Here is a 23,275-nt window from a genome sequence, read left to right on the forward strand (position 1 = left end):
GCAATTACACCACCGCAATAGCTGCTGGAACAATAGGCCCCTATCATAGCAAGGCAGAGTTAAATAAAAGCAGACATCAACAACATAGAGTGTAAGCACACATTCTGTGGGAACAGCCGACATGAGAATAAACTAGGAAATGGTGACATAAAAAAGAAGGCATAAGGCACTCAGAGAATACAGGCGGCCATGTTGTTTGTTAAATAGGCACATCAGCCTATCCGCTAATTAGGGGCTTGTAACATCCCTGAAGCACGTTTCAATAATGTTGCTACCTCACCGTTAGCCGCCAAACGGCGTGTGAGCGACCGGTCTCCTTTAAGAGGATAGCGGCATACTACACGCATGGTACATGCACTGCTTTTGCAATGCCCTCACTTTGCTGTGCAGACAGCGGGGAGGGAATGTCCCCTACAGCCTGCTGGCATGGATCCATCTTGCCACTAAGTGCTCTGCTGACTGTATTAATATTAGGAGATCAGTGAGGAGGCGGGTTGCCTCCGTTAGGATGAGCTTTATAAACCAACACTACCTCAATGGAATGACCAGTGTGTGATCCCAGAAAGAGGGGATGAGGGGAGATTTCCTACATAAATGCTACCTCAAACACACATTTACCTACACACGTATAGAAACATGCGCATCTAGAACACTACGTGGCAATTATAGTGATAAAATACTACAACGTCGGGGATGATACAAGTATATGAAGTACACGGCGAAGGCAGCCATTTTGGTGGGGTGTACCAAAATTCATCCAATCAATTCACTAGACGCTTGTGGCATAAGGCGCCTACGTCCAGGGGAAGAACCAAAATTCAGTTTCCCTAAGGAACTAATAATGTGACTGAGGCACCTACATGGAGAGCAGCCATTGTTTGCTAAAGCATCAATTCAGTACACCAGGCCACTGAGGTATGAGGTACAGCTTTTCAGTTTGTATTTTCAAAATAAAAGATCTGGCTGTAAACTGGGGGTTTTGAGCAGACATTTTTCAGTGAAAGACCCCAGAAAAGGTCAGATGACGGCTACCTCATGCCAAACAGCTATGATGGCGGAGACTCCAACTCTTCTTCCTCATATGGTTCCTACTACTGTACATGAGGTTATCTGAGCCTGCTTGTATTATATATAAAGAGTGTATGACCTGGTATGAGCCCCAGATTCGTCATCCGGCTCTGGAAAAGCACCACTGTATCCCGGGCCCCCTCACCATCCTGCGTAGTGAGGGAGAGGAGTTAATATTCTGCAGAGCGCCTTCTCGGAGACCCTCCGAGCGACACAAGCTCATCCAGCCAGCGTTAAAAAGGGAATGGCAGGAATGGAGTTGGGAGCTGGGAGATGCGGTGATCCGTGAAATCACTTTATATCACTGCCACCAAGGGATGATAGATGTTACCACAACAACCACGGCTACCATCGGCCCATGAGTGGCAGTTCAAAGGGTTTGAGGGGATTGTGAAGATGCGGGCGGGAGAGCAAAGACTGGGCAATGCCAAAGGGTTAACGTGAAAGTTCAGAGCACGAACCTAAAAAAAAAAAAAAAACACCACAGCACGCATACAGTGACAGACAGAGCTGCGGCGCAGTCACCGAGCCCGGATTCTGCTCTAGAATTCCCTCTACCCCATACACATAAAGGATAGTGAGCATTTATATATCGCCTTTCTCCCAATAGGGCACAAAGCGCTAAGAGGTAATGAGCGGCTCAGCAAAAAGAGTCTAACGAGGCGCCAACCGTAACTTTTACAGATAGGTGAAAGTTTAATAACATGGGAAGCATTAATAGAGAGATTACTGGAATACTGTAAAAGTCACGATGGGCTATTATAAATGTGTGCTGTACATTGCTACTGTATAATCCAGTGTTTCCCAAACCTGTCATCAAGGTACCCTAACAGGCCAGGTTTTAAGGCTACGCATTAGGTGAAATAGTAAGCGATATCGCTCATTTATACCCTCCTAAGCGATATCGCTTACTATATCGCCCAATGTGTATGCTGCAGACGATGGCCGATGTACGGTCACGGGGGTCGGTACTGACCCCCTCCATCGGCTGTGCATACAGCTCAATCTGGCTATATCATCCGATGGTGCATGTTCCTACCAGCCGTGGCATGATGCCCACGTGGTGCGGCCCGGCCAGGGAGGGGACACACTAGGCGATGTTGCTCCTTGGGTCGAGAACAAGAGGGGGGGGGGGGTGTCGCACCTGGGGGCGAGCGCAAAGAAGCCCCTTGCAGGCTCTGTCATGGACAACCATCGTGAGGGAATCACCTACCTCGCCGGTATACCGACAGCGGTATGGTGCTACCGTTGGGATCCCGGCGGCGATATTGTGACAGACGGGTTCCCGGCGTGCGATATCATACCATTAAAAAAACGACTCTATATTGGGGCAGAGATGATTAATCACCAATATTTGGGAATGGCCAGGTCCATGGCGCGTTATTGTATTTGGCCACTGATAGAGGCGACTTGTGTAAGAGAATAAGCCACTGGCCCGTGGGGAGTCTCTGGTGCCAGGACCCCATTTTATAGTGTAGGTGACGTAACAGGGAACGGCTCGCTTTGCAGCACATCGCTCCCTGCCACACAATAAATCTGCAACCTCTCTGCAGAGCGCGGACCTCCTCTAATCGAGCAATGCCATAATTTAATCACCTCCCGTGACCCTCAGGCGGTTAAATCCCCTCCGCTGAGTTTCATCGCATAAGCAATTTATCGCTCGCGCAGGAGATCTAGGGCCATAAGGAGGGAGCAGCGCTCACTGAAGTGAAGAATCTCATGAGTTTAATCGCACAGAAGTCACAATATGAACATTGCACCGTGTCTTCTTAATGAATGAATATTATTTTCCGTACAGCAGCTCGATCATAATCCAATCAGATTTTAACTGGCCGGAACGCCAATTGGCGACTTGTAGGGGATAACTGTGGGGGATGAGGCCATATTAAATTATGCAGCCCGTGCGGTTTACTCAATATTTATAGAAGATATGCCAAACTAACAATCGACCAGGTTTCCATGTAAACTGATTGTGTGTGTTTATAGCTCCATAAAATGGATTGGATTATATTGGGCCGACCATCAGACAAAACATTTATGACAAATGCCTGATTAATTGAGGTCGCACCAGTGCTGGGGCCGTCACAATGGGACCAGTTTTATGTAGAAGAAAAATCAGACCACAGCTCGGTAAATCAGTCCCAGTCCTAAACCTGTCAGGAGTGTCCCACCACGCCAAACCCAGAGTCCAACCCTCAGCTCAGAGCTCAACGTGGCGGCTCAATCTGCGCCTGCAGATCCCCCTCTTCCCGGCTCCTGCATATGTAACAGGAATAAAAGCCGCCGCTGCTGTTTACTACTCTCCTGCTTTGTCTCAACAAACTCTCTGGGAAATGACAAATACAGCTGCACACCAGCAAAAAAAGCACCACAGCAGCGAGTGCTTCCTCGCCGTCAATAAATAATTACACTGACAATTAGCTCATTAACATCGTTAGGGATTCTCTAGCTAAATATTCTTTACTCTCCTTCCCATGGAGGTTGGAAAATGCAAAGATACTGATGATGAGGGGGTGCTAGAGGCAAGAACAAGACAGACACAGCCCATTATGGCAACAGTGATAACAGAGGTAGCTTGCTCTATCCTGCCTAACCTACACCACTACCCCCCCCCCTATACTGTCTTATCCACCCCTTTCATCCCCCTATACTGCCTAATCACCCCAGTCTCCCCCCTATCCTACACCACTATCCCCCCCTATATTGTCTAATGTACACCTCTCATGCCCCTATACTGCCTAATCTACCCCAGTCTCCCCCCTATCCTACACCACTATCCCCCCCTATATTGTCTAATGTACACCTCTCATGCCCCTATACTGCCTAATCACCCCAGTCTCCCCCCTATCCTACAACACTATCCCCCCCTATATTGTCTAATGTACACCTCTCATGCCCCTATACTGCCTAATCTACCCCAGTCTCCCCCCTATCCTGCCTAACCTACACCACTACCCCCCCCTATACTGTCTAATCCACCCCTTTCATCCCCCTATACTGCCTAATCACCTCAGTCTCCCCCCTATCCTACACCACTATCCCCCCCTATATTGTCTAATGTACACCTCTCATGCCCCTATACTGTCTAACCTACCCCAGTCTCCCTCCTATTCTGAATAATCTATCGTACTCTCCCCCCTATACTGTCTAATCTACCCAACTCTCCCCCCTATACTGTCTAACCTACCCCAGTCTCCCTCCTATTCTGAATAATCTATCGTACTCTCCCCCCTATACTGTCTAATCTACCCAACTCTCCCCCCTATACTGACTAACCTACCCCAGTCTCCCTCCTATTCTGAATAATCTATCGTACTCTCCCCCCTATACTGTCTAATCTACCCAACTCTCCCCCCTATACTGTCTAACCTACCCCAGTCTCCCTCCTATTCTGAATAATCTATCGTACTCTCCCCCCTATACTGTCTAATCTACCCAACTCTCCCCCCTATACTGTCTAACCTACCCCAGTCTCCCTCCTATTCTGAATAATCTATCGTACTCTCCCCCCTATACTGTCTAATCTACCCAACTCTCCGCCCTATACTGTCTAATCCAGTGTTTCTCAACCACGGTCCTCAAGGCACATTAACAGTCCTGGATTTAGTGATATCCAGGCTTGAACGCAGGTGACTTAATTAGTACCTCAGTTATTTTGATTTAACCATCTGTGCTGAAGCCTGGATATCACTAAAACCTGCACTGTTGGTGTGCCTTGAGGACCACGGTTGGGAATGCCTGGTCTAATCTATCCCACTCACCCCCCTACACTGCCTAACCTACCCCAGTCTCCCTCCTATCCTGCCTAATGTACCCCACACCCCATATACTGCCTAACTTACACCACTATCCCACTCCTCCCTATCCTGCTATCCCACTCCTCCCTATCCTACTAGCCCACTCCTCCCTATCCTACTAGCCCACTCCTCCCTATCCTACTAGCCCACTCCTCCCTATCCTACTAGCCCACTCCTCCCTATCCTACTAGCCCACTCCTCCCTATCCTACTAGCCCACTCCTCCCTATCTTACTAGCCCACTCCTCCCTATCCTACTAGCCCACTCCTCCCTATCCTACTATCCCACTCACCCCCTATCCTGCCTAACCTACACCACTACCCCCCCCTATACTGCCTAATCTACCCCACTCTCTCCTATCCTGCCTAAGCTACACCACTCTCCCCCTATCCTTCCAAACCTACACCACTATCCCCCCTATACTGCCTAACCTACCCCAGTCTCCCTCCTATCCTGCCTAATCTACACCACTATCCACCCCTATACTGTCTCATCCACACCCTCAACCCCCTATACTGCCTAATCTACCCCACTATCTCCTATCCTGCCTAACCTACCCCACTCTCCCCCCCCATACTGCCTAACCTACACCACTACCTCCCCTATACTGTTTAATCTACCCCCACTCTCTCCTATCCTGCCTAACCTACCCCACTCTCCCCCCTATACTGCCTAACCTACCCACACTCTTTCCTATCCTGCCTAACCTACCCCCACACTTTCCTATCCTGCCTAACCTACCCCCACACTTTCCTATCCTGCCTAACCTACCCCCACACTTTCCTATCCTGCCTAACCTACCCCCACACTTTCCTATCCTGCCTAACCTACCCCACTATCACCTCATATACTGCCGAATCTACCCCACTTAACCCCCTATACTGCCTAACCTACCCCAGTCTTCCCCCTATACTGCCTAATCTACACTACTATCCCCCCATACTTACTAATCTACCCAACTCTCTCACCCCTACACTGCCTAACCTACCCAAGTCTCCCTCCTATCCTTCCTAATCTACCCCACTCTCCCCCCTATACTACATAACCTACCCCCACTCTTTCCTATCCTGCCTAACCTACCCCACTATCCCCCGTATACTGTCTAACCTACCCCCTCACCCCCTAGCCTGCCTAACCTACCCCACTATCCACACGTATACAGTCTAATCTACCCCACTCACCTCCGTATACTGCCTAACCTACCCCACTCTCTCCTATGTTGCCTAATTTACCCACTCTCTCCTATCCTGCCTAACCTACCCCACTCTCCTCTATCCTATCTAATCTACCCCACTCTCCCATATCCTACCTAAACTACCCCACTCGCCCCTATATACTGCCTAACAAACCCCACTGGCCCCCCTAGACTGCCTAACCTACCCCACTCCTCCATATCCTGCTTAACCTACCCCACTCCCCCTATACTGCCTAATCTTCCCCACTCTCCCCTATCCTGCCTAACCTGCCCCACTCTCCCCTATCCTGCCTAACCTGTCCCACTCTCCCCTATCCTGCCTAATCTGTTTAGTTAACCCCATTGTCCTGCCTAATATACACCACCACCACCACCCCTATCCTGCCTAATCTACCCCACTCTTCCTTATCCTGCCCAATCTACCTACTCTCCCCTTTCATCCTGCCTAACCTACCCCATTCTCCCTACTCTCCCCTTTCATCCTGCCTAACCTACCCCATTCTCCCTACTCTCCCCTTTCATCCTGCCTAACCTACCCCATTCTCCCTGCTCTCCCCTTTCATCCTGCCTAACCTACCCCATTCTCCCTCCTCTCCCCTTTCATCCTGCCTAACCTACCCCATTCTCCCTACTCTCCCCTTTCATCCTGCCTAATCTACCCCATTCTCCCTTACCCTGCCTAATCTTCCTACTCTCCCCCATATACTGCCTAATTTACACCACTCTACCCTATCCTGCACCACTCCCCCCATACTGCCCCATTCTCCCCTATCCTGCCTAACCTGTTTACTCAACTCCATTGTCCTGCCTAATATACACCACTCCCCCCTATTCTGCCTAATCTACCCCACTCTCTCCCTTACACTGCCTAATCTACCACACTCTACCCCATCCTGCCTAACCTACCCTATCTACCTTACTACACCCCCCAATCTTACCCTATACTAGCTAATCCTCCTAACCTCCCTCATTACCGTGCCTAGCCTACCCCATCCCCAATAATCTACCACACGAGAGTCGCACTCTCTCAGACCTCAGAGTAGCTCTATGCCGTCTCAGAGTGAGCATCTCACCTAGGCACTGGGGCCTCTCCTGCTACATATGAATACGCAGTGGCTAGGTCATTCCCAGAAAACAGTGCTGACAATCATGTGCTTTTCTAGCCATCCTCCGTTACCTCTTGCATACGGCTTCCTACCGGTCACTCAGTTTGTGAATAGATTCTCTGTGCGCCCGCCACTGCTAATCCAGCACTGCGTGTGCGCAGCGTGACTTTGGCGCAGGCATAAAAAAAAAAACACTGTGACCCTCTGGATCAGGCATAAAGTCGTGACTATGTTTAAGCTTAAACAGGGGCAATTTAAACACCCTTTGGTCCCGTGTAAGCAGAGCACTGGCTAACTCATGGACTGGTCTGTGTATCTCAAAAGAAACACTAAAATAAGATGCTTGCACTATGGCCCTCATTCAGAGTTGATCACTAGCTGCCGTTGTTCGCTGCGTATCGATCATTTAAAAAAATGGCAAATCTGCGCATGCATATGCACCGCAATGTGCACGCTCGGCGTATGGGTACAAAGAGCATTGTGGTTTTGCACAGGTTCTAGCGACGCTTTCAGTCGCACTGGCGGACGCAAGGAGATTGACAGGAAGTGGGAGTTTCTGGGTCTCAACTGACCGTTTTCTGGGAGTGTTTGGAAAAACACAGGCGTGGCCGGGTGTTTGCTGGGTGGGAATCTGACGTCATTACCGTGTCACTCGTCGCAGCAATCATCGCACAGAATAAGTAACTACATACGTTTGCACGGCTGCTAAAAGTAGCCAGTGAGCGATCAACTCGGAATGAGAGCCTATATCAAAAATATTTCCTGACACCAAGATCCAGTGTACTGTATACACACCAAGTACAATAATTGGGTGGCCTGAAATATTTTATATCACATAAATCCATAGACCCCTCTCTCCAGAATGATTCAGGCCATAAAGTAGCGGCCTACCCCCGTATATAGCTGATGGGTGCACTTTAAATAAAAGAATTGCACCAAGGTAGAATCTCAATGAACTGCAGTGCAATAACTTATGTCAGCTCCTTGCCAGGCAAAACTGTAGGTGGTGGAAATCATTGCTCAGCAGGAAGCCAGACACAGGCGCACAGGGCTCCAATTCCAGTGTAGAGGGGAGATATACAGAGGTTATTTTCTACTATGGATGTCTGATACAAAGATAAGGTCTGTCATGCAATATAAGCAGCTTTATATAACCCAGACTGTAAACAGTGGCCCTTTAGAATGTAAGCTCTTGTGACCAGGGACCTCTCTAACATAGTCGTGAATTTTGCATGTTGTAATTATCTATCCATGTCCATTTGGCTCTTGTCTCTGTCCGATTATACTGTTCACTGTATATCCATGTAATACTCCAGGTTATTTACCTATGTAACGTGTTACGGTACCCTAGCGCCATAGAATACTAATAGTACCTCTGTGTGTATGGGCAAATTGAATGATGAGAATTAGGATCCCACGCTTCAACAATTTCATGTGCATTAGAGGGGGGAATGTCCCAATTTTCTGCACTCTAAAGGCGGGGGGGATTCAATTCAGCGCAATGTACCCGAAAGCACATGAAGCTTGCGACGTCGGCAGGAACGTCACAGGCCAAAAGCAGCGCAGTGGCGGCACATCGCCTTGAGCTGAATCGGCCCATGATACTTCATATCCCCCAACATGAGGCGGAGTCCCTTCGCGCCAACTTTAATTTTAAATGGCAGCCCACGAAGATTAAATACCTAGGGATATACCTAACCCCTCGTTACGACTCCCTCTTCCGGGAAAACTTCCCACCCCTCCTTACCAACACACTAGCCGACCTGACCTCTTGGAATAGTCTCTTTATCTCGTGGCTGGGCAGGATCATAGCAGTTAAAATGACCATAATCCCCAAATGGCTCTATCTTTTTCAGACCCTCCCAGTGGCGGTCCCGGCCTCCTTTCTCCGCACTATCCAACGAGCCCTTATACGCTTTATTTGGAACCACAGACCTCCCCGCATTGCTGCCAACACTCTGAAAAGACCAACCTCCGCGGGTGGCAGAGTTCTTCCCGATGTCAAACTATACTACCTAGCCTCCCATTTATCCCACATTGTCACTTCATATGCTCCTCCAGGATCAGTGTCCTGGTTGGACATCGAGGCAGCCTTCATTGGCATCCCAGACCTGACCCCCTTATGGGGCCTCCCCTCCACCTCCCGACCCCCAACCTCTAAACTTCTCCCCACCATTAAATTCAACCTCAAAACTTGGGACATCCTTTCTCTGAAGTGGGGTCTCACTACTACTCCCTCACCCTTGACCCCCATCTGGCAGAATCCCATGTTTCCCTCAGGACTCTCATTTACGAGATCCCGGACGTGGATAGCACTGGGCCTTAAATTCCCAACCGACTTTGCCGATCGAGGCCGATGGTTGTCCCTCCCTGACCTCCAGCAGAAAATCCCCTCACAACCACTTAATCCCTTTCAATTCCTACAAATACGCCACTTTCTAACCTCCCTCCCTCCCACCGCCTTACTTCGTGCCCTCACTCCCTTTGAAAGCCTATGTGTCAACTCCCACTCCTCCAAAGGCATAATCTCCCAACTTTACTCTCTCCTACTAGAATCCTCCCTTCCCCTATCCCGGGCCCCATGAACTCGCATGGGAACGGGATCTCGGGCCTCCACCAGAAACTGAAGATTGGGAGGACATGAGACTAGGGATTGCTAAGTGCTCCATTGCCACCGCTTTTAAGGAGCTGAATCGGCCCCTAATAACATGTTCAGACCTTTCTACTGACAGTGAATTAAATATTCATGAGAATTTGCCGGTTCCTTAAGAACTGATTGGCTAAATTCTAATGAATACGTGCTCAGCCCACAATAAGACAGTCTTCAGCGTCTATATATACACACATGTATACAGTGCATAAGAAGCTATATACGGCCACAACTGAGCACATAGTACCTTTTGTTTTCTTTTTTCCAACTCTTAAGCAGCAACATCAGATCCATCAAGTGACCCGCAAAACCAGGGCCCACTTAATGCTGCTGAAGAGTGGGGTCTGCAGCCCAACACAACTCCCACCATTTGCCCCCCCATCTCCCTGTCCTCCCGATTGTTCCTTCCCATCACAGATTTCTCGCTTGGCTAATTTCCCAGGGGGGAGCCTGCTGAGTGACAACATAAAGCTAATAAATGATAATTAGCGCCAGGAGAGAGAGAGGGAGCACCGCACAGCTTTCAGTAAATCCTTCAGACCTCACTAATGATGGCCTAGCAGGAGAAGATTAATCCAAACCCTGGGCTCCCCCGAATGCCTCTTCCCCACTGACAATTCATGGGGTGCAAAATGCAAGCAGGATGATCTTATTAACTCGCTGGAGAGCGGGCATGTAGGCAGCTAGACAACCCGCTGCTCGGGAGCTGTGTGTATGTCTTACGGAGTGTGTGTGTGTGTGTGTGTGTGTGTGTGTGTGTGTGTGTGTGTAACCACTATCTAAACCAGGCATTCCCAACCGCGGTCCTCAAGGCACACCAACAGTGCAGGTTTTAGTGATATCCAGGCTGCAGCACAGATGGTTAAATCAAAATAACTGAGCTAATAATTAAGTCACCTGTGCTGAAGCCTGGATATCACTAAAACATGCACTGTTGGTGTGCCTTGAGGACCGTGGTTGGGAATGCCTGATCTAAACCCTTAACATCTCTTTATATCAACCAAGAACTGTACGGTGACTTCCAATATCCTTATAATTTGCAGCAGGCAAGCCAGATCTAGAATGATGGAACCAGGTTCATGAGATGCAGTATCTTAAGAGAGCTTACGAGCCACCAATCAAATCCCTGAAAACTGGTTGCATCTGAAGATCAGGTTTTATGTGCAGTAATATTCATCAGATGTGATATCGGGCAGAATGTGAAGTGCGTATGTGGTTGCCATGAGTTAATACGTGCAAGCATACAGGATAAAAAGTTCTCTATAACATGGGTCTTCAAGCTGCGGCCTTCCAGCTGCTGTGGAACTACACATCCCAGCATGCCCTACCACAGTGTTGCTATTAAGGAATGCTAAAACTGAGGCAGGGAATGCTGGGATGTGTATTTCCACAGCAGCTGGAGGGCCACAGGTTGAAGACCCATGCTCTATACAATACATTCTTGGACCCTAAAGATTGGTTCGGACCATGAGGTAACTGCTGTGCGTGTGTGGGAAATAACGTGCCTCACTGATATCACTAGGTGCCTGTAAATTGCCGGGCTGCATTCTCCTGAATACTAACGGCCCGGGCCCACACAGAGCTGCTGCGGACGTACAGCTCTGACCATTGATACGTAACAAAGGCTGACATAATGTACTATAGAGGGATCCGGTACATAAATGGTCCCCGGATAATCAGGCTCCGGCAGCAGGCCGGGACCACCCCTGGAGTACAAGGGCTTTCCCTGCCTGTATTCTGGCCTCTGCCAGCGCTCCTGTAACAATTCCATCATTTGTCGGCAATATTAAATTAGTTTGAAAACAAAATCAAATCTCGGAGCGCAGAGCTCCTGCCGGATAAACTCCCCTTTAGTCTGTCAGACAGCTGTTACCGGTCTCGCTCGCGGAGGGGAGCAAGTAGCAATGCACCGAGAGCTACAGTAATATGTCCGATAGAGCTACAGTAATATGTCCGACCTAAAGCACGTCTACAGGGCAGACCGCCCCATAGCGAAAACCCATCAACATAAAACAGAATAAGGAGATTTATCAAAACCTCCTAAAAAAAACAAGTTACTATAGCATCCAATCAGATTATAGTTATCATTTATCTAATACATTCAATAAAAGTGTTCGCTAGCGTCTGATTGGTTACCAAGTGGCCAGGAACAAGGATTTGGATACCAATTTGGATGTTACGGGTCAAACAGGCCACAATAAGACCAGCAGTGCAGATTTATACCCGATCAGAGCATCCTAACAATCTGATTGGCTGCTGGATGAGATCGCCAACGGTGCGCAATCGTTGGCCATCTTCCCTAGCTCTAACGCCTAACGTGATCCATTCCGCTTTGCCGCATGCAGAGTGCCTGGTCCTGAAGGGACTGCCCACCTATTTGGGTAACCAGATTCAGACACAGGCTTGGTTACTCAGCATTCGATCTTTTGACGAACCAAGAACTGGTTATATACACCACAGAACTATGGCGGAGTCAGTCACCCAGGACCAACCCAGTCTCACATCGGCGGTTTCCATGGCTCTGGCACTTACATGGATTTTATCTATTTAGGGACCATTCTCCCTACAAAATTCTCGGGAAAAGCCCCAGTGTCTAATCCAAGCATTTTGGTCCTCTAACTCCAGGCTGATCAGTGTAGTATTAGTCCATATACAGTGCAAAGATTAATAAGCTAATTTGCCACCCATTTCCTCTAAATATTAACAGCTTACATGGTTAAATATATATATATATATTTTTTTTATTTGTTTAAAATTGTTTTTAGTGTTTTTTGGAGGGGTGCCATTTTGTTTGTTACCCAGTTTACTTTGAGGTTCTCACAGGCAGGGTTCAGAGAAGGGTACAGATAGACAACTATACACATACATTTTTATAGGGATTAGTTACTGCAATAGGATCAATTTCGTGACTGGATTAGACCACTCTGGCTCAGTAGGGGGTTTAGGAGGCCGTCATTGTTATCTAATCACAGTTTTCAAAAGGCCAAGAACACAAGTAAACACGTCTTTGTAGAGGGCCCGTCTAGCACACAATGTTGACATTTATGGGCCAAGTCAATATCTATTCACTCAATAGGATCTAGTATAATCAGTACCTCAGCGAGGTCTCCAGATTGTTAGCTCACGCGAGCAGGGTCTTCTCATGCCTGTCTACCTCGTAGGAGCCTGGTGACATATCTTATGATGACTCTCCAGCTGTTTGTTCACTCACACGCGCTAAATTTGCACCATTATCCGCACTACGTGTTATAACCCCAGACTACCTGCATGTGTTACTACACTGAATTATATTCATGTATCGGCCATCATGTTTACTGTATTCATGTTATGTACATTGCATTCATGTTAGTTTCCCAAACTCTGCCATTACCATCCAGGTTTTAAGGATATCCATGTTTGAGCATGTTACTTACTTAGTACCTCAGTCAATTTAATTACACCATCTGGACTCAAGCATGGATATCCTTAAAACCTGGACTGTAATGGCGGGAGTTTAGGAAACTCTGATGTAGGCCATATCCGTAAGACTGCCGGCCACACACAATCTGACGCCCTGTAAATAAAATGCTATAGAAGACAGAATCAGTGAACGGCTGAATGCTTGTGACTTGTAGACTAACCAACAAAATGGCTGCCTCTGCAAAGCGCCAGGGACAGGTTCACTTAAAGTCAAACAAACGAACATAACATTCAAAGTATTCGTCAATTGCCCTTTACAAGGACATGGCTTGTCTGGAAATAATACCAAAAGATAACTTGTAACAAGGTTTCCCCCGGTGACTGCGTTCTTCATTATCTAGATTAGGCCTCCCAAGCATGATAAAAGTCTACTTACACAGCAAAACAAATTTCTTCTAAAAATAACACTTTGCTGGACAGATGGGAACGGCAAGAGGAGAGGACACGACGCTGAGCCGGAGCCGTCCTCTGGGGATACCTGAAGCGTGAGGACTGAAAGTGGCACAGTGGGCGAGCAGCAGAACCCAGCGCTGCCCTCTCTAATCCCGAGCTACGTACGCAAGCTCTCTGATGTATGTTATTACTGTGATTTGCAAAAAGATTACTGCTCCCGATAACTCCCAGGAGCGAATTAACCTGGGCCGCAAATCACCAAAAGGAAATAAAAAAAAAAAACAATGCAAAACGATTAAGGCTGAAATGTTCCACCATCGCCTCGTACTATCTGAGGGGGAAAAAGAAAATGATTGCAAGGGAGAGCCAATTTACTGGCATTTCCTGCCATTTCTCCGTAAGCTTTTATGTCACAGCGCTGATTTGTCAGCATCACTGAAATACCTTCAGTCGCCATCACTTCTTATAATTCCGCAGGCTCCCTGTATCTACGGGAGAGCCGGTCTAGGGCCGGCCGGCAACGAGCATGACAGGGTGTAAATCAGATAGCCGCGTGAGGGCTGGTACAGAGAGGTCTGTTTAGCATTTGTTTTTACTCTCCGCCATACATTACCATTCTGGCTGTGTTGTGCTTATAAGGACGTTAGCTCTGCGCTGCCATAAATCCCTGCTGCAGCTAAGACAGCGCAGAGACCTGGAGCCCGACCACAAGATGGAATCCAGCAACACAGGTACTGCCAGCCGTGAGAGAAGCTTCATGCAGCCAGGAGCATTATTTGGATGTGCTCACTAGGGGGTAAATTTACTAAGATGGGAGTTCTATTCAAGATGGGATGTTGCCCGTAGCAACCAATCAGAATCTACTTCTCATTTATCTAGCACCTTCTCGAAGATGATACCTGGAATGTGATTGGTTGCTATGGGCAACATCCCATCTTAAGTAGAACTCCCATCTTAGTAAATGTACCCCTAGGAGCGAATTGTATATAGGCCTACGGCCCATTCACTTCAAGGAGGGCAATACAGATTAGTCACCTGCCGTCTTTGCTGCGCAATAAGGCTAAAGGTGGTAACACATGCTGCAATATCCATTGTACGTGTCACTCTTTAGCGGAAATGCCTAGACGGAAGATCATCTTCCAACTGAGTTTACAGGCTGCATATTGGCGGTTATTCAGCGTTGTTCGCAAACCAAATAATTTTGACTATCTGTACTTTCGATTCTGTCTATGTACGATTTTTATTAAGTGCCAATTTTGATTATACTTTGTACTAGATTGTACACTAGACAGTCAAGATTGACTTGCCTGCACAGTCTATCTTGTCTTAGGGCTGAAACACGCGCGCCGGCTTTTGCCGGCCGGGAAAAAGCCGGATGGCTTTTTCCCGTGCCGGTATTGTAATTAATAGTGTGAGGGGTAGGGTCCTTTCACACTGCACGGCCACGGCCCGGCTGCCGGGTTGCAGGCGGAAAGATCCACTGGAAGGTGTCCGGCTTCCGGGCCGGGGCCGTGCCGTCTTAGTAGGCAGTGGACCGTGTTGTGAGGGGGAGCTTTCACACACAACGGGTTTTTTTTTCAAGCCGTATCTGCTGCTGCGCATGTGCACAGCATTACACACAGCTCAAAGCCGTTGTGTGTGAAAGACTCTGCCGGATGGCAAAAAGCCGGACAAAGTTTGTCCGGCTTTTTGCCATCCGGGAGAAACCGGCACGTGTGTTACAGCCCTCACGATACAGACAGCGCATCGGGATTGAATCTGTGTTGCAAGTTGCCTAACACCTTGAGATGTGCACTAACTTTCCTTAAGATTTGGACTATGTAGTCAAAATCTTACAGATTTATCTCACCATGGGGGTAATTCCAAGTTGATCGCAGCAGGATTTTTGATAGCAATTGGGCAAAACCATGTGCACTGCAGGGCAGGCAGATGTAACATGTGCAGAGAGAGTTAGATTTGGGTGGGTTATATTGTTTCTGTGCAGGGTAAATACTGGCTGCTTTATTTTTACACTGCAAATGAGATTGCAGATTGAACACACCCCACCCAAATCTATCTCTCTCTGCACATGTTATATCTGCCCCCCCTGCAGTGCACATGGTTTAGCCCAATTGCTAACAAAAATCCTGCTGCGATCAATTTGGAATTACCCCCTGTGTATACACAACTTAGTTTTGGGTGGGTAATATTGTCTCTGTGCAGGGTAAATACTGGCTGCTTTATTCTTAAGGACTAACCCTGATTCTCACTATGCGATAGGAACTTGGTCGGTATCGCAAGCCTAGATGACTGTGCTTGCGATACTAGCTCTGTGCCATTTTGGCTAAAGGGGGGTACACACGGAGAGATCTGACTAGATCGCTTAGATTTTAAGCACGGATCTGCCGTGTGTATACCCCCCCCAGCGATAGCTATGCGCGCCCCCGCACATCGCTATCGCCAGTGCTAGATTGAGCCTGCTTGCAGGCTCTATCTAGCGGGTCACTCACTTCAGCGCTGTGTGAAGTGAGCGCCCCCCCCCGTCATCCCCCCACCTCGCTCAGCACACCGAGCTGTGCTGAGCGGTCTGTGTTAAGATTGCTCAGCACACATCTCCCCCGTCAGTACTGCCCTTAAGTGTCAATTTCGACTATACTTTTATACTAGATAGTCAAAATTGACTTGCCTGCACAGTCTATCTAGGCTTGCGATACTCACCGTGCATCGGTATCGCATCAGGATCGCAAGGTGACTTTCACCTCGCAATCTGCACTAACTTTTCTTGCGATTTTTTGACTATATAGTCAAAATCGGAAGAAAAATCTTACCGTGTGTACACACCTTTACACTGCAATTTAGATTTCAGTTTGAACACACCCCACCCAAATCTAACTCTCTCTGCACATGTTACATCGGCCCCACCTGCAGTGCAGCATGATTTTGCCCCATTGCTAGCTTTTTTGGTTTGCTAACAACTCTGAATAACCCCCCCATTGTAACACAAGTGATTTGGCTACTGGTACAGAGCTCCGTAAACGGCTGGGTATCTTCATATTTAGTCATTTAGGTGTTGCACTCCGGCCCTGTGGCAGGATTACATTGGGGTCGATTCTATTCGGCAATTTAAGAATAGCGCCGGGAATTAGCTCCCGACGCTATTCAATTCAGCTGCTAGTGACCTGCAATTGTCGGGAATTCTTCTCTCATCCCCGGGGGATGAGAGAAGAAACCCGACAAAAGTGCTTCCTCGCGGCCGGCGCGAGGCTGATTCTGTCGGGAATCAGCCTCGCGCCGGGGAGTTAAGTCGGAGAATGCCCGTTCTCCCGACAATTCAACCTGTTTAGTTGGCGAGAACGGGACATCGCCGACTTAACTGGAGCTGAATTGAATAGCGTCGGGAGCTAATTCCCGGCGCTATTCTTAAGTTGCCGAATAGAATCGACCCCAGTGTGTACGGTCACCTACAGCAAGGCTGGACACCTATACTCCGTACATGGGGATAGCACGCCTAGTATGTATAGTCTAACTAAAGAGAACGAATCAGTAATGTGACAAAAACAAATTATGCACAGCTTAGAAGACTCATCAACCCTCACTGTCATGCCATTATGGAAACCAGTCTCTCAATGACAATATTACATCCGTTCCTCTCCCTCATGACCCTCACATGGTTCTGGTGCACAAACAGATTGCCAACATCAATAAATCCTCAAACTTATTGAACATATCATTAACGCAGCCAAGACCCAACTGGCTAAAGACTGGAGGACGTCTGCCCCTCTGTCCTTCAACAGGTTCCAAGCCTCAAAGGAGTATATTATATATATATATTACACAACAACGTACGTTCCTTTCATAAAGTCTGGAGCCATGGTATCATTACCACAGCACGCTATTATACCTTCTTCTCTACAATGATGTCCGCAGGAAGCCCACCACACACTCCTGCACTGATCGCCCCTTTATCGTCACTGAGACTCCCTCCTTACAATCTGCGTTCCACCCCAACCCAGCATCATTTGCCTAGATCCCTCCTATTCTTCTCCCCTAATGTTAAAAAATTAAGGGTTGATGACTCATACAGTGAATAGAGTGGAGAAGAGGGCAGGCATCAGCTTTAGGATAGCATTTAGAAAGTACATTCTATAAAATGAGAGGTTGATAATTGGTCATCGTGGGCAAGTTCTTCATTGGTCCAATTCCCCAATCATAACTGCTAGATGCAGCAACCCCTAGAGCAGATACACTTCCTTCTTTCATTCAAAGGTCCTATCTGGAACTTTTTACTACTTTTTTTTTTGTCTACTATACTTGGAAAGGTCTTATTAATATTATATTTATACTATGGGCTCTAGGCCTATAATGAAGACCTTCGGAAATGGTGATCGGTCGGAACTTTCACTTTTTTTTATCCTATACATCATGGGTCACTGTTCTCACATTAACCATAAATAAAACTGAATTCCAATACTCCAAATCAGAGGAGCTCTGGCCATTCAGCCTCTGTGCGCCCACCAACACCACAGAAGCCTCTTAGCCCAGCTCATTATCTTCTGAACGCATATTTCCGCCATTATGAGAACAATCCTATGAATTTTAACAGGTCATTATTGGGCAGCTGTGCAACGCTCATTCCGCACCATCTGACCAATTGCCCCATATCAGCTGGTATATCACAGGGTACTTGGGCACGCAAACTTGAGAATCAGTAACCCCTAAAGACTTACAACCAGTAAACAAACATTGCTAGTCAATACATATATATATGCAGAGAACTTACCGAATTAATGCAAATCAACTCTTTGTTTAAGAGCCAAGGCAGGGACAATTTTCCTTCGCCTCTGTAACAGGACTGAATGCGTTCCTTAATTTTATCCTTGATCTTCCCCAAGGTGAACAGACAGAGAACAGATTCTTTGGGTGGTTTGATTCTATTTTTCTGCCCCTGTGAGAAGACGGTGAAGAGAATGTCTTCCCTTTCAGAGATGCCCAACTCTTTGGCCAGGCGTTTACCAGGCTTGCTCAGGTAGGCATCCTGTATAAGGCGATACTCCACGCCATCTTTCATGCAGCCAATGGGAAACTCCACGTAGGAATAGAACTTTGGGTCATCCACACACAGACGGACAATTTTGGATGTAAAGAACTGTTCTCCGGTGGAATCTGGAGAAGTCAACTGTGTGTCTAGCTGTAAGGTCAAGTAGTAAACGAACTGCTCGCTGTTGAAGCTGTATACATAGTATATATCAAAGGTGGGGAATTTGGACAGCGTGTCTGAGGGGATCTTGAGCTGTGAAGACACAAACTCATCCTGGTAGACAAAGCCAAACATCTCCGCGTTCTCTTCACTGGACAACAGTTTCCTACTAGAGAGAGTTGGAAAGTATTCGGACTTCCCGTCTATGGGTGTTCCAACAAAAAGTTTGTTCTGCCCGTTGGGAACCTCAATAATGACTCCAGACATGGTCCCAGATTCATTAACACTGGAGAGGTAGTGCTCCTTGCGGTGGTGAGGCTCTCCTAACTTGAAGAGGTCACCAAGACGCAGAAACTGGCATATGCCCTGAGAGGCACTGCCACAAGCTATAAGCCGGTCCAAAGAGTAGTCCACTAGCAGCAGCTTATTAACATTATTTGTTGTGACGAGGTTATGAGAGCAGGACTGGACACTGGGCGGAGGGTAACACTTCTCATTGTCCTCCACAGGTCCCGTGACATGGACGCGCAGGAGGGTTAAATTGCTCGAAAGTTTGAAAATCCTGTTGACAGCCCCCAAATACACTTCCCCCGTTTTATTGTGCACCACCAGATGAGTCAAGCTCCAATCACTGCCCACAAAAGTTCTAAATGGCTTGGGGGATCCATCCCCTGGAAGAATCCAGGAGACCCCAAAAAATAAAAGGGTCCATAAATGGAAAGGAAGAGGCTTGCTTGCTTGAATCCTCATTTTCAAGAATAATATAATAATTATAGCATTCAAAATATACCAAAATAAATTAAAGGCTTTGGGGATTGGGTAAAAAAAATAGGATTAGGTTTCAAAATGTTTTTCTGCTAAAATCCTCATTTAGTGCATGGTCCAAAACTTCAGCCAGAAGATACCTGTGGAAACACAAAGCAAGCAGCAAATTAATTTGGTAGCAGTTAAATACATTGGCTTTATCAGAGATTAGATTTTCAAATAATAAAACAGGAAATTGATGCCTTAATCAGGTCATAGCTTTCCAATCAAAATGGTCGGTTGCATTCAGGTGAGTATTGGCTCAAGGTAGGCAGCCATTTTGTGGCCAAACCAAAGTTCGCATGAATGCAGCCTATCAACTAACCAGGAACCCATGACATCACTGAGGCTTCTGGTAATGCTACTTGTACCAGCAAATGGACAGTCTGCATTCTCATGAATACTGGTTCAGTGCACAAAATGGCCGCTCTACTGCGAGTAGGCCTTAGGTGAGCGTTTAGCCGTCAGTTCTGCCAAAAACATACTGCACTATAATACAATAAACTACCCGCCACTCTAGCCATGGGCTAGAAAAACAAGTGCGGAATTAGCGGCAGCTTGGCCACCCGGGCGCCCTACAGGCCTCAAAACGCCGCCTTACAGGCCTCAAGTATGGAGTCTGCCGAATGTTCAGTCAATAACTGGTCAATTAAAAACAAAACAACGATAAAATTAGACCTGAAAAGCTGGAGAATTGCCTATTAAAAAACAATGAGGGGAATGGTCTATTAAAAAACAATGAGCACGCCTGGTGCGTATAATACTGAAAACGCACATTTAATGTCCTTAATGCTGCGAGTGGTGATCGATTTATGTAAATAAACCTGAATAAACCAAATACGTGGAGGCAATTTTTGAAGGCTATGTATAATCGCAAATATTACATTACAAGGTGCAACTAAACCCTGATCATAAATGGTGCCTTGTCCCTTTAAGAAGTCTCCGTTCTCTGGACTGGAAGTTAACTGTCAATGAATTTGGACTAAAGCTCATTTCCAGGGGGAAAAAAAAAATTACGCAAACAAAAGTGTCACTGTGCTATATTATTGATATCCTGTCACACGAGCCTGTGACACTTCAATTATAGATCTTCTCACAAAAAGCAGCAGCTAAGGCTGGCTGCTGGCGAATGCACCAACAACAGATCCGCATCAAGTACTAGCAACCAGTGACTCTTCAGCTGCTGGTAGGTGTTTGTGGAACTACAAGTCCCAGAAGCCAGGAGGGGATGCTAGCACGTGTAGGCCCGCAGCTGACGAAGGGGCTCCTCAGACACTACACTACCCTACCCTACTAGCGTTGAGTGCAGTGGCCTGCAAGAAGCTCACAGACAATATATAGGACATTTGATTACGACCATTATGAATTGATGACTGAAAAACATCATTGCCTCAATCACAAAATAAACGATTTGAATTGGATGTAGGATTTATGGGGGAGTTAAAGATTTTCTGAATTACATTTGAAATATTAAATCATATGAAGCCGCCGGTAATTCTCCGGAAAGTGAAGTATTTTAATACCAAATCATTCGCCTAGCGCACACAGACAATGATTAAAGACATACGCGGAGAGTAACTTCCTGCCCCTGTAATGGGTTCCCTAACTGGCAAAATGTGAGAGTGTTCCAAGTATAAAATACAGAGATTATACAGAGGCATCAGTACAAATTAGAGCAGAAATCCCACAGAGAAGGTTTCTTTGCTTTAAATAGATCGTTAAATACCTTTTTAGCATGCTTCTTTCTTAGCCATCCTTCTACAAACATGATCTCCTTTTTAAAATCTCTCGAGGCTACAAAATATGGCTGCTCGCTACATAGACATTTTCTATCAGCATGTCATGTGATGGCAGAAGGAGCTGGGGATGCAGGTTGCTTTTTACATTATTAACAACAGACAGAACTCAGAGAGGCATTCCAAAGCCTCTCTGCTGCTTATGTGATGTGCGACTGTGGTTGCCATGGTGATACTGTGTAATAAATCCTCCATAACTCAAAAACAAAGGAAATATGCTAAATACAAAGATTCTACTGAAGTCATCCCTGTGGTAACATATAAGGAAATGACAGGATGCTTTTCAAATTAGGTTATGAATTTCCTGCTTTGGCAGAGCATGCTGGGATGTGTAGTATCCCCACAGCTTGAGAACCATAGGTTAGCCAGGCCTGCTCTGCAGCGCTGCGATTCAAAAAAGTTTGCTGCATTAGCCACTTTCAGCCTAGCATCCCAAATGTATATGGAACACAGGAAAGAAAGCTTAGTAGACCCTCCTCACCCCCTCCCCGGCTGCCTCCACTCAGTTCTAGAAAATGTGTCACTTGTCACAGAGCAAGATGTGGCATTGAGAGACAGCAGCCTGCAGGCAGGTATAGACAGGCGGTGTACCGGGGACTTAACACAGGCAATTATATGAGGAACTGCAGAAAGCTCAACCCAGCTCCCAGCTAATCAATCGCGCAATCCACTCCGAGGGGCTGTGAGTGCGGACTGCACGGTGGAAGCGGGTACTCTACACAGGCGGGCGATTTATCAATTAGTAATCAAGTACTATAAACTGGATATACATACTGAGACAGCACACAAATAATGAGACAGCCAGAGAGAGAGGAAAGGACATGTAACCAATATCATGACACAGCTGAAGGGGCATGGTGGGGTATGTATGTACCGTACGTATAACTATTACTTGCCTCTTACTCTTAAAGTGGCAGGCCACCCACGTCCTACAGGACAGGAAGCGAGGAACAGCGGGAACAGTATATGGAGGAACAGCCTACTTACCTCAGCATCTCACTCAACATCAGCTGGATAGTAACTGTACTGCGGCGGATCATTTGTGGTAAAGTTAATATAGTGTGACCGTGACAGGGGGCCACAAATCCCACTAACCCAGAGGTGTCCAATCTGAGGCAATGCTCTGCTATGACAACCACGTATGGTCAGATCTGCTTTTCTGAAGCCCCAAAAACAGTGGTGCAATAACACTTGCAATCGGCAGCCAGGAAAACAAATCAGGAATACTGCCTCGCTAGACCAGACCTGACTTACCCTCTGCAAAATTGGGACAATTTAGCCCCCCCTCCAAGTGCCCAAACCATGCCCACCTTCACGCACCAGAAACTGGAATCTGCATTAAGCAGCTTTGCTAAAGAACATCACAAGGTTTGTGGAAAAGGAGGCTGTGGAGGAATTAGCAAGCAGAGGGATTACCGCTGTTTGCTTTACTTTGTACACTCGTGGTTTCCGATGTTAGAGCTGTTTGGTTCCTGCCCTGTTCTGGAGGAGGCTCAGCTAGTTATTTACAGTGCCTCTGTCACCTACACACGCAATAGGGCCTGCAACGCTCTACTGAGTCCACACTGTGCCCATCCATTCACTAAACTCCAGGAGAAGGAACTCCCAGAATCCTCTGCTCTGTAGCTCTTGTAATCCAATGGTTCCCAAACGTAGTCCAGGTTTTAAGGATATCCATGCTTATGCAGAGAAAACTTATTTAGTTGCTCAGTCAGTTTGATCATGTCAAATCTGTGCATAAGCATGGATATCCTTAAAACCTGGACTGTTAGGGTACCTTAAGGATCGAGCTTAGGAAAGCCTGTCAATGGCTGAGGGTAACCTGCCTAAT

At 47.0% G+C, this 23,275-nt stretch overlaps 1 protein-coding gene across 5 annotated transcripts in view; it reads right to left on the bottom strand.

Moving 5' to 3' along the window:
* Nucleotides 1-23,275, bottom strand: part of PLXNA1 (plexin A1) — a 293,840-nt gene that overhangs the window by 241,196 nt on the left and 29,369 nt on the right. For all 5 annotated transcript variants that reach the window (XM_063941209.1, XM_063941212.1, XM_063941211.1 and 2 more), the window contains exon 2: nucleotides 18,428-19,749. In XM_063941209.1, coding sequence (XP_063797279.1) covers nucleotides 18,428-19,594 — 1,167 coding nt within the window. In that variant the 5' untranslated portion in view covers nucleotides 19,595-19,749. The remainder of the gene's footprint in view (nucleotides 1-18,427; nucleotides 19,750-23,275) is intronic.

This window comes from Pseudophryne corroboree, chromosome 9, assembly GCF_028390025.1.
Source record: "Pseudophryne corroboree isolate aPseCor3 chromosome 9, aPseCor3.hap2, whole genome shotgun sequence".
NCBI classification, from domain to species: Eukaryota; Metazoa; Chordata; class Amphibia; order Anura; family Myobatrachidae; genus Pseudophryne; species Pseudophryne corroboree.